Source organism: Gymnoscopelus braueri, assembly GCF_963280865.1.
Source record: "Gymnoscopelus braueri genome assembly, chromosome: 18".
Classification (NCBI taxonomy): Eukaryota; Metazoa; Chordata; class Actinopteri; order Myctophiformes; family Myctophidae; genus Gymnoscopelus; species Gymnoscopelus braueri.
The window spans coordinates 14799699-14811905 of NC_137618.1; the positions used below are offsets into that span (position 1 = coordinate 14799699).

At 44.1% G+C, this 12207-nt stretch overlaps 3 protein-coding genes across 3 annotated transcripts; 2 read left to right on the forward strand and 1 right to left on the reverse strand.

Moving 5' to 3' along the window:
• Positions 1-2729: 2729 nt before the first annotated feature.
• Positions 2730-3651, reverse strand: LOC308106258 (distal membrane-arm assembly complex protein 2-like; the record flags this gene model as incomplete). Its single annotated transcript, XM_080457312.1, has 2 exons — positions 2730-2871; positions 3026-3651. The coding sequence occupies 2 exons, from the start codon at positions 3649-3651 to the stop codon at positions 2730-2732; spliced, it is 768 nt and encodes a 255-aa protein (XP_080313438.1).
• A 339-nt stretch (positions 3652-3990) lies between these two features.
• Positions 3991-5232, forward strand: LOC308106259 (diphosphomevalonate decarboxylase-like; the record flags this gene model as incomplete). Its single annotated transcript, XM_080457313.1, has 1 exon — positions 3991-5232. The coding sequence occupies one exon, from the start codon at positions 3991-3993 to the stop codon at positions 5230-5232; it is 1242 nt and encodes a 413-aa protein (XP_080313439.1).
• A 1686-nt stretch (positions 5233-6918) lies between these two features.
• On the forward strand, positions 6919-9405 carry LOC308106260 (RNA polymerase II subunit A C-terminal domain phosphatase-like; the record flags this gene model as incomplete). The annotated part of the gene is made up of 1 exon (XM_080457314.1): positions 6919-9405. Exon 1 carries the CDS (start codon positions 6991-6993, stop codon positions 9403-9405), a length of 2415 nt encoding a protein of 804 aa, XP_080313440.1. The 5' UTR covers positions 6919-6990.
• Between the last annotated feature and the right edge of the window lie 2802 nt (positions 9406-12207).

Genomic DNA, 12207 nt, shown 5'->3' on the forward strand with positions numbered 1-12207 from the left:
CTAAATGGACCTAATAAGACAAATGTACACTCTTAAAATAACAATGAGGATTTACTGTGGATGGTACAATCCACCACTCAAACAAGAGGACACTGTTATTGGAGATGTGACTAGATTACCTCAGCTTAATGTCTTTTCTTTCTTTTTTTGTGGTAACACAACATGCTCTAATACACATGTACAGATGTGGATAATGTAATGATGTGCTGTAAATATCTAAATATAACTCAAAATACATACATGTTATCTTTAACCAAATATGGACATAGAAAATTACAACAATTTGTAAAAACGTGTATGAAAAATAATAAACAAAATATAGAAAAGCCAGCTAAAAATAGAAAACCCTTAGTTCCCAGAGTTTAGGTTTCATTATGGCCCTTTAATCTGAATCGTGACAGTGTTTCGATTGGTCCTACCACACAATCCGTGAGGGAGGGGAATCACCATCAGTGTCCAGACTCTGAAGATCGGTTAGCTCTGCACCCAGTATGCACTGGGAATCGATAGATCTGGGGAATCGTTGATGTTGGATCGTTGGGTATGTAGACTGTGGGGCCTCACATGCAACTGGGCTCCTCAGTGAAAGGGAAGGGAAGCACTGTCCTCTTCTCCACGTGGAGCACTCCAGGAGTGGATGAAGGGGATCTGAATCACCCAATAAAAAACCTGACCTATAGTAGATCAGACAAGACCCAATAGCTTGCGTTATTCACACTGTGTAAATGTTTTTTAAATCCCCATGTATTAGCAACAAGTAACACTTTTTAACTTGAATTAATTAGCTCAATCATGTTCTCTTTAATTGTAATCATGTACTTGAATGTACATTGAAAACCATTCAATGCTCTTATTTTCTTTTTAACAATCTTTCAAGTATTAAAAAAGTATATGAACTGTTCCTTTTTCACAAAAATAAAAATACTATGAAATGCACCTTTAATCATCACAATGAAATTAGGTAAATTGCATAAAGTGCACATTAAATTACTAAACTAGGGCATTCTGTGCAGTAACTTGGAGGTATTTACTGTAGGCAACATGCTTAATATCTCTCCCTGGCTAGCAATAGGTGAGAGATGCACTAAAAATTTACCTCTTCTATCACTAAACCAAAATACACAATACACAAAATAGCATGTTCGTTCAGTAACAAACAATAAAATAATCTCAGTGGCTGTACATCCATTCACATAACTATCAGCTGATTTAGATCAACCTAACAATTATACATTGTCTCACTTGCTGCTGCTGATCAATGAATAAACACCTTGCTGGTCAGTGATTTGTAACACCTTGGTCTCACACTGCTCTACAAGGTTTAAATAACAGAAACCTGTTGGACACCTTGTTGTTTGTTTTGCAACGTTTTTTTTCTCCTTTCATTTTAACCAGACTTGTACAGCAACTTTTTAGCATATTTATATAACTTAAACATGTTATTTGAAAAGGCACTTTTAGATAAAAAAATGAACTTATTTATTTATGCGATGAACTATTTAAATTCAGGCAGGGTCATTTCAAGCCTGGGTTACGTACAGCTTAAATTAAAGATCTGTTCTCCCATAACATAGTCAATTTAAATCTTTGATCGCGGACCTACCCACAAATGTCTGCAACTGCTTTTAAACTTGTGTTGTATGTATTACACGTTAAGGGGAAAGTTTCTGTTTTGTTTTGTTTTATCATTGATGTGAATACTAATGTGAAAATGTACTTATACTGTATCTCGACGACATTGCAAATGAGGGCAACCTCAATGTCTTTTCGAGAATAAATAAAGGTTTGAATGAATGAGATCTCCAAGCTCACAATGCGTCATATTGCGACCTTGTGCATCGACTTTTTGGCGAAGAGATTTAGTGTGTAGAGGGACAAAAGGACGGGGCCAAGTATAGACCCTTTCCATCCAGCAGACCGGGGGCTGTCGAGATGATGTCATCCTTACAGCACATGTGGCCAGTAGACCAGATGAATGAGCCCCCCACCTCCTTCGGCCTTGTGCCGCATCAGATCCGAGGCTTCCTGTCCAGGTTCAATAACGTCCTTCCAGCCGACAAATGCACAGCCTGTTCAGCCTCTATCCTACCTCTGTCCCTGCCTCATTACATTACATTACATTACACTACAGTCATTTAGCAGACGCTTTTATCCAAAGCGACTTACAATAAGTGCATTCAACATAGGTAGGGAAACAAAACTACTAATCACCAGAAGTCTTAAGTGCATTTTCTGCTAAAACAAGCAACCAAGAGTATACCTAGCACTAAGGTAAAAGTGCAATATATCAGCTACCTACTTTCTTAAACAGATGAGACAAATAGCAAAATCAAATGAGCAAGAGCTAAAACAAATAAGTGTATCGACTAAACAAGATCCAATAAAACAATACAACAATAAAGCAAGAGTTTGTACAACTAGTTAACAACAAGTAGGCAAGGCGAAGAGGAAGGATAGTGTTTCCTGAAGAGGTGGGTTTTCAGCCTGCGGCAAAAGATTGGGAGTGACTCTGCTGTCCTGACATCAGTGGGGAGTTCATTCCACCACTGTGGGACGAACAGAAAAAAGTCGTGACCGTGTAGATCGGCCAGAAGGACCCTTGAGTGACGAGGCAATCAGTCGCCCGAGGTGGCGACCGAAGTGGTCGGGCAGGGGTGTAAGCATCGACCATAGCCCGGAGGTAAGAAGGAGCTGTTCCTTTCACTGCCCTATAGGCTAGCACCAGGGTTTTAAACTGTATGCGTATGCCTCTGCTCCTCCTCCTCCACCCTCTCTCCTCTCTCTGGCCTCAGGCTGAGGTCGTACCCCGTAGCGGTGATCAGACAGTGGGGCAACATCTCCTCCAACAAGATGATGAGCAGGCCTGGACTACTGATTGATTGATTGATTGATTGATTGAATATTTTATTAGGCAAAAAATGTAAAACAGCACAGTTACATTTAAAATACTTTGTCTAACAGGTCCGTTCATAAAAGTCGCGGACTTGTTTCCAATGAGGGCCTTGGTATTCAATTCATAGGCTAGCTGACCCCGGGGAGGGACGATATGTCTAGACACCGCAGCCGTTTGAGATGGCTCAGAGCTGACAGCCCGCGGAAGGTGATGCGTGGACAATGAGAGATGTCCAGTTCCTCCAGACTGTCCTGGAACTCATGCAACCTGGTCAGCGACCAGTCGTCCACTTCTGGACACCCTCGCAGTGACAGTGTACGCAAAGACGGCTGTCCCACCAGGTTGTCCATCCCCCTGTAGTTAATAAGTGTGTTGCTCATGTCTATTTCCTCCATGAGGGTTTCTGCGTGATTTAGAAAGTCCCAGTTGAGTCTGCCCCATCTGCCTGGACGGAACCACTCCGGCTGGCCGACATACCTGTATCCTCCCTTCATGCACAAGATGTAGTAGGCTGTCGCTATGTTGGCCCGGTAATGTCTCTGAGTGTAACCATAGTAAACATTCTTCTTCCTCAGTGAACTGTGCTTCCACCGAGAGGACCAGTTGAGGAGCATATCAATGTCGTAGAACCGCTGAGAGAGGAACAGAAGCAGTCTGGAGTACAGTGGGGCTGAAGCCACTGGGCTGCAGCTCCACCATCGCCTGGCAACCAGGAGGACAGATGTCTGCCTGCAGCATCTCGTCAAGGGGAGCGCCATGATAAATGGCACATAGGGAGAATTTAATTTTTAATACATAGTATATATAACTATTAGTGAAATAAATAGATGTTGACCGCTTTTGACCGCTGTTGACCCCCTGGAAAAATCCACTCTTAAGAACCACTGCCTTAGGACATATCATTTCCTGAAAGGTAAACTGAGGGTTACTCTGATAACTAACCCGTTATCAGAGTATTTGGATGCCAGTCTTTGACGTCAGTCTTTGACGTCAGTCATATATGACATCAGTACTGTGATGTCAGTCATGTCCACATTTGGGCATACAACTGAGTCAGACACACAGCCAGACATACACAGAAAAGGCAATAGACAAGGATGTCTGAGGACAATGTCAACATGCCACACAGGGTGACATGCACTGCGCCTGTTAATATAGCAGTTATCAAATACTGGGGGAAGAGAAATGAGGACTTGATCCTGCCCATCAACTCCTCTTTGAGTGTTACACTCCATCAAGATCAGCTGAAAACAACCACAACAGTTGCTACCAGCAGATCATTTCAGGAGGATCGCATATGGCTCAACGGTAAAGAGGAGGACATAAGCCATCCCAGACTTCAGTCCTGTCTGAGAGAGATTCGTCAACTAGCGAGGAAGAGATGCAGTGATGGGGAGTCTGCTGTGGATGGGATCGGTTTGTCTCATAAAGTCCACATCTGCTCTGTCAACAACTTCCCCACAGCTGCAGGACTCGCCTCCTCTGCAGCCGGCTTTGCTTGTCTAGTGTACACACTGGCTCAGGTGTTTGGGGTAGAAGGGGAATTGTCCGTGATTGCCAGGCAAGGCTCAGGAAGTGCCTGTAGGAGTATGTATGGGGGATTTGTCCAGTGGATCATGGGATGCAAAAAGGATGGCAAGGACAGTATAGCCCAGCAGGTGGAACCAGAGAACCACTGGCCTGAGCTCAGAGTCCTCATACTTGTGGTCAGTGCTGAGAGGAAGCCTGTAAGCAGCACCTCTGGCATGAGAACCAGTGTAGACACGAGCCATCTCCTTAAGCACCGGATGGATTCTGTAGTTCCACACAGATTGGGGGAGATGATTGAAGCGGTGCACAGGAAGGACTTTGCCACATTTGCTGGACTGACCATGAAAGACAGTAACCAGTTTCACGCCATCTGCCTGGACACCTACCCACCTATATTTTACCTCAACAGCGTGTCTCATCAAGTCATCAGGTTGGTGCACCGGTATAACCAACACCACGGGGAGATAAGGCTGGCCTATACATTTGATGCAGGGCCAAATGCAGTGATCTACACTCTACAGGAGCATGTTGCTGAGTTTGTCCAGGTGGTCCGCCATTTCTTTCCCCCAGAGATCAGTGGTGGGCAGTTTTTAAAGGGTCTTCCGGTCGACCATGCAGTCCCTCCTGAGGAGTTGATGAAGGCTATTGGTTTAGAGTCCATGGCAAAAGGAATCAGCTACATTATTAGTACCAAGGCTGGGCCAGGTCCTTGTGTTTTGGAGGACCCCAGCCAGCATTTGCTTGGACCTGATGGGTTTCCTAAGAATGAGTCAGATTCAGATTCTACTGAAAATTCAGCAGCGGGGTGACAGGTGCTGCAGACACATTTCTGCGCCTTTTGTAACTTTCAACCATTCCGCTGTTCTTGTACAGTTGGGTGACAGCAGGTGATTTTTTTTTTTTAAAGGACCCTCAGCTGCAACACTGCCCTGGTGGAGTTCCCAGACGCCATGGGGTTTGAGGGGTATCAACATTGAAGAAATTAAATATTGTCTCTCTCTCTCTCTCTCTCTCTCTCTCTCTCTCTCTCTATCTCTCTCGCTCTCTCTCTCTCTCGCGCGCACACACACACACACACACACACAGACAAATATACTGTACACACACACTAGTTATGTGTCTGAGGGGGAGCAACTGCTCGGAGAGCAGAGTCTGTTGTTGCTGCATAGCATTGTGTTGTGTATTTCAATTTATTTACTAAGAAAAACAAACAATGTTCATTTTGCAATTTTCAAACCTGCCAACTAAACAAACACTCTGCTCAGCTTTCATATACTGTACTACCTTTAAACGACACATTTCCCTCTAGGTAAGGATTAGTCACACATGGCCAGCCCTCCAATGTCACTCCACTTCAAGCCTGGGATCTGTGGGTAGGTGATGATAGGATCATCCCACAACAGCCTTCTGGGATGGCTGCAAATTTCTGTTTAAAATATGATTTATAATATAAACGTCGTCCAAGCAGGTGTGTGTTAGAGCATCAGAATGCTGACACCAGTGTGTGTGCTGTAAATTCACAAATTACATACAGACCACACCTCCATCACACTTGCCCATGATAAAATAGTCACAGGATTTTACTCTCAACATTCCTGCGTGATGAAGAGGTTGATTTTCAAAATGTATTGCAAAGTGGTCTGTATGCTGCATTTATGTCAAACTTGCCTGTTGAATGCCTATAAAAGGGTGTGAATTTGAAGGCATTAAATAATTGTACTTTACATTCACAGTGTCCTGCTTTGTTTTCGTATATTTACAGGGTAATCACACAATATGAGTGAATGGGACCACGATCAAGTCAGCATTTTGTGTTTGAGAAACCGTTACTAGGATACAGGTAAGGTAAACAAGCTACACTCTAAGTTGTACATTTCTGTATTTGGAGACATTGGCAATGCCTCTCAGCCAATCACAATGTGAGGTTGGAACTAACTGTGACATCAGTCTAAAAGAGATTTTGTTTTTGACCCACAACCAGCCAGCCAGCCGAGCCTCACTGCCAACATCAGCAGCTGTTAACTCGTCACTACTTAACTTCCTCCACCTCAAGCCGGTGCAAGTGGGTACCTAGTGTCGTCACCAGGTCTGAAGTTTCTACAGAGAGGGGTGAGCCTTCCTGTATAGAATGTAGGCACCATAAGGAGATGCCAGTCAACTTGTAAGTGACGTCAAGAACAGTCAGCGGTATATAAGCATTGATTACTCTCCACAACCAACAACACGTTTCTCATTATTCCTCATGACATCCATGTAGGCATATTCATTTCACATGCATTTTGTTTTATTTGAAGACTGACAACCTCACAACATCTGGAAGGAAATATATGTTTCATTTAACCTAAAGTTAACGGATAAGGAAATTCAAAAGAGATAATTGCAGTAGATAGAACCAGATGGAGGATCCTGCGGACTCTGGTTCGGGTGGCACCGGCAGTGTGGCGGAGGAGGGCCAGGGCCCCACCACCACCATAGTGGTGCAACAGATGGCAGATGTTTGCTCGCCGACCTCGGCTCCCCCTCTGCGCCTGGTGGAGTGGAAGGTGAAACCCGGGTCTCTGGTGAACATGGACTCCGTGCTGGCGCTCTGCATCCCCATATCCCCAGTAGAGAGAGAAGCTCGGGCCACCGCTAGGGCCACAGATCATTTAAATAGTCTGCCATCAGAGAAGAAGGTGAAGTCGGACCGTGCTGGAGTGGTGAGGGAGCTCTGCTGTCAACACGGACAAGTCATATCAGCTGGAAGTGTCATTGTCAGAATAGATGAATGCAACCACCCAACAGTAATGAAGGGTTTGTGTGCTGAATGTGGCCAGGACCTGACCCAGCTCGAGAGTAGGAATGGGAGACAGCAAGCGCCTATCTCCACGGCAGCAATCTCCATGGTGCACAGTGTCCCTGAGTTGATGATCAGCTCAGAGCAAGCAGAGCAGCTTGGCAGGGATGACCAGCGGATACTGCACAGGAACAAGAAACTGGTCTTAATGGTAGATCTGGACCAGACACTCATCCACACCACTGAGCAGCACTGTCAGCGCATGTCCAATAAGGGGATTTTCCACTTCCAGGTTGGACGAGGTGAGCCCATGCTCCACACACGGCTTCGCCCACACTGCAAGGAATTCCTGGAGAAAATTGCCAAACTCTATGAGCTGCATGTGTTCACATTTGGAAGCCACCTTTATGCACACACCATTTCAGGTTTTTTGGATCCTGAAAAGAAACTCTTCTCTAATCGGATCCTATCCAGAGACGAGTGCATCGATCCTTTCTCCAAGACAGGGAATCTGAGGAACCTTTTCCCTTGTGGGGATTCAATGGTCTGTATAATTGATGACCGAGAGGATGTGTGGAAGTTTGCACCAAACCTCATCACTGTGAAGAAATACATCTACTTCCAAGGCACAGGTGACATCAACGCTCCGGTGGGATCACGAGAAGCTCAGATGGCCAAGAAAGCTGGTGATGCGCCAAGCGGGCCTGCAGATGGCACAGCAGAGGAGCAGAATAACGGTCTCAGGAAAAAGGGGAAGGACCACAATAATGGCGGGAGAGAGGATTGCACAGCCCCCCACAGCCCTCCCTCTGCTCAGGGATTAATAGTGAATGAACAGACACATCCCCCAGGGATTGAGGAGGGCGAGCAGGCCCAGGCTAGAGGGCCAATGACTGAGGCGGAATCTGGGACGGTGTCGAGAGAAACACAGGCGAGCATCGGTTCAGATGGCAAGGAAGACAAGAGCAGCATAACGTTGGTGGCAGCGGCATCGCAGGATTGGGTGAACTCCTCTGAGCAGCGCCTCAAGGCCAACAACCTGGACTTTGACCTGTCGAGCGACAGTGACAATGACCGGGACGATTACCTCATCTACCTGGAGGAAGTGCTGGTGAGGATCCATGAGGAGTACTACCGCCACTACGAGGCCTACCTTGGGAAGGAGTCTGGCAAGATGCCCGACATCCGCAAGATTGTGCCACAGCTTAAAAGACAGACACTCAAGGGAACAACAATTGTGTTTAGTGGCCTGTACCCCACCAACTACCCAATGGAACAGACACGGGAGTGCTACCATGCCAAGGCACTGGGGGCCAAGATTGGTAAAAACCTGGTACTCAACTCCAAAGAGCCTGGAATAACAACGCATCTCATCGCTGCAAGAGCTGGCACTGAGAAGGTCCGTCAGGCACAAGGCTGTGAGCACCTCCATGTGGTAAATCCTGATTGGTTGTGGAGCTGTCTGGAACGCTGGGAAAAGGCAGAGGAACAGCTGTATCCGCTAAAAGAGGACTACAAGATGCCACAGAGAAACAGCCCAGCATATTTAACTGATGTTGTGTGGACCTCAATTACAGACAAATACAGAGGGAAGCTGATCCGAAGGGGTCCACAGGCCTCACGGCCTCCGTCTTTCCCCCAGCAGTCAGGGTCTGTCTCACTCCATGATCATAGAGAGCAACCTTCTCTCAGGGGAACTCAAAGGGGTCAACAGGACGAGACAGCAGGGCCGGGCCAAGATGGCAAGCAGCCAGGACCCTTGCGCAGTAAACAACAACCCATCACGTCAGAGATCATGCCCCTCTACACACTCCACAAAGACGATCTAGACAGTATGGATAGAGACATCCATACTGGTGAGGAGAGCAGCGACAGCGAGAGTCAGGTGCCATGGAAGACGAAAGTGAGGGATGAAAAGGAGAATGAAGAGCAGCAGCACCAGGGCACCAGGCAGAGATCAAGGCGAGGACTCGTTCTGCAGGCACCGGGCAGCGAGGTAGTCCAGATGCAGGCGAGCGAGGACAGGCCGACAGGTAGTGTACAGAGGGCACACAAGCGAAAGCATGACGAAGCCAAGGAGGAAAAGATGATGGAGTACTCTGAGGACGAGTCATCTAAGGACTCCAACGAAGAGGAGGAAGGCAGCTGCTCGGAAACGGATGAGATGGCTGCTGCCGTGGAGGCGGAGCTTAACGACTTCATATGAAAAGCAAAGAAAAAAACACATACAATGAAACAGCCTTACCCACTCTCAAGACCATGACCAAACGTTTCCCATCACACAATGTAACCACTGTCAGCTTACGAGGACCCAAAGAATTAGAACTTTGGACCTTATCTTACTCATGGCTGGTTCGTTCCCTTTTGTACGTTCTGTATGAGCTCGTAGAGTCTGCCTTTTCTTTTGATGCTCCTAATTCATGGAATGACCTCCAGCTTATTTTGAAAATGTATGTTCTTTCATCATTTGTGCAATTTAAGTCTATGATCACAAACCAATGTGTCTGAGAGTAAAGAAAAGGCTGCACACTCGTAGCCACGACGCAGGATTTATTTGAATGAGAAACCAACGTTTCGACCTAGCAAGGTCTTCTTCAGGGTCTTCTACATGTTGACACAAACCAATGTGTCAACATGTAATTGCTTTGGTTCACTGCATTTGTTTTGTTATATTTTGTTACATTTTTATTTTGTGTTTTATGACCAACTTAATCTCTTGATGCTTTTTTTGATTGTTTGCACACTCGACGTTGCAGGAAATTAGGGTAACCTCATTGATTTTCATGTTCAGAATCAGAATCAGAATCAGTGAAATTCTTTTTTGAGCAAGCTCTCAAAATGTAATGCATAGGACATTTCCACGAGGCTTCATTCACTAGTTGAGGCAAAGTGATATGAAGTCTTCTGTCTTAAGACAGACTACTCTAATTTGTGGTTGGATTTGTTCTGAGGGTGGGTAAGCAAATCATATTTAGGCTATGTATTTATTCCACAGAATAATGTAAATGTTTAAAATGTTTCAATTTGAGAATAAAATGTATGTTATGTATTTAAAATACAGAAAATAGAAGATCTAAGTATCTTGATACATCTCGTGTTTTCCATCCCAGCCAAATACAATTTACAAAATACAAAACAGTAATTGAAATTTAAAATACTTCAGTGCATGCACGCATGTTTTGTCCTTTAACATAGGATATAACATTGCAGAACAGAAGAGAATATTAGTATAGAATATAAGAGAGAATACAAGAAAACATAACAATAGAATAGAATAGAAGTTGTTTATGTGGAGCTTAGTGGTATCAGAGTTGTGCTGTGAGGAATGTCTCATCATGATGACTAATCCTCATGTTGAGCTCTCAGAGGGGAGGGGAGAATAATGAACAGTTTATTGCATTCATTACGATGGGGAGAGACTGAAATGTGCTGAAATTATTCCAATAGGCCAAGAAGAAGAGCTGTGTGTGTGTGTGTGTGTGTGTGTGTGTGTGTGTGTGTGTGTGTGTGTGTGTGTGTGTGTGTGTGTGTGTGTGTGTGTGTGTGTGTGTGCGCGCGCACGCGTGCGAGCATGTGACACAGAATTACTTTGGAGGCCGCGAGGACTCATTCCCCAGAGAACAACCCATGCTTGGTAAACATGTCACACAAAACATCATGGACACACATAGTAGATTGAGACAAACTGGGGTGTTGGGAACCTTGGCTGGAAACTAGAACTAGCTTGGAGAGGGAGAATATTCCAGGTGAGTTTATTTTCATTTACTGAAGTTCATAAATTGGAGATCAGATGACACATTGTTTTTCACTTCTAACATCACTAAAACCTGTTTCTGCATTTTTATAAAATAAAAATGTCAACTTCCTGTTGATTTAGCTATTGTTATTAGGAAAACCCGGACTGTATCTGCGGATTTGGATGCAGATCTTCAATTATAGTCAAATCAACAGCAAGTTGACATAAAAAGCAGAACCAGGTTTTGTGATATTATATATTGGCAGAATCAGCTTCGTTTGCATTCGTTTATGTGCTGAAAGAGTGACTTTGAGAGATGTTTCCGGTTGCAATGTAAGTAAGTCCATGAGGAGCAATGCATATTTTGAATTCAATATAAATTTCCAATCAATGGAGCAACTATACTTCACCCACCTTTGGAGTTATACATCATGGCAAGGTAACTACGCAACCAATTATTTGATTCTTCCTAAATAAAAAATAATCCTACAAACCAAATTGCAGAAAATAATCTTTATTTTATGACATGCAATACAAAAGAAATATTAAGTTAAAGAATTCTATTACATAATATGCAGTCAATAAAATTTGGATTTGACAGAAAACAGAAATATGCAAGATACTTGCTAATTCTATAGAACAATGCAAAGCTGTAAACAAACAAACATAACATGGATTGCTGCATGCTTGAATTCAACAATGAATTACTTGCTGAATCATACACCACTTACGTAATTTAGCATTTAAAACAAGTAGCTTTGTACTTTGCAGTGGCAGAGCTGTGGTGCTGCAGTTCACAAGGCCAATGGTCTGTAAACAACTGAGTCAGACAGAAGAAACAGAGGAGGATTAATTGGTTTAGATCTGTTTGGTCTGGTTGTTTGGTAGCTGTACCGACTACAGAATAAGATCCTCAGTGTTCATTTATCCATTTGTAACTGTGAGAATGTACAAATGTAACCAACAGCCAGGTCCATTTGGTTACATTTGTATACTATCCTGTGTTAAATTATCTCTCAGGATTTTAGCATCAATGTATGCATCAATGTAGGGGGTGTGTATAGCATTGCCCTGCCTGGTCTGTGACACATATGACAAGGGACTCACTCCACCAATTTTCCAATCTGAAATATGTCAGTTGATAATTTAAAAATGCCCCTCAAACTATATTAAAAATATCTTGCTGATATTCTGTCTATATCTACTGTACTAATGACTGAATCAGAAATATATGTATGTAGGGAGAATAAAGCTGATGCATCTAACCGAGAA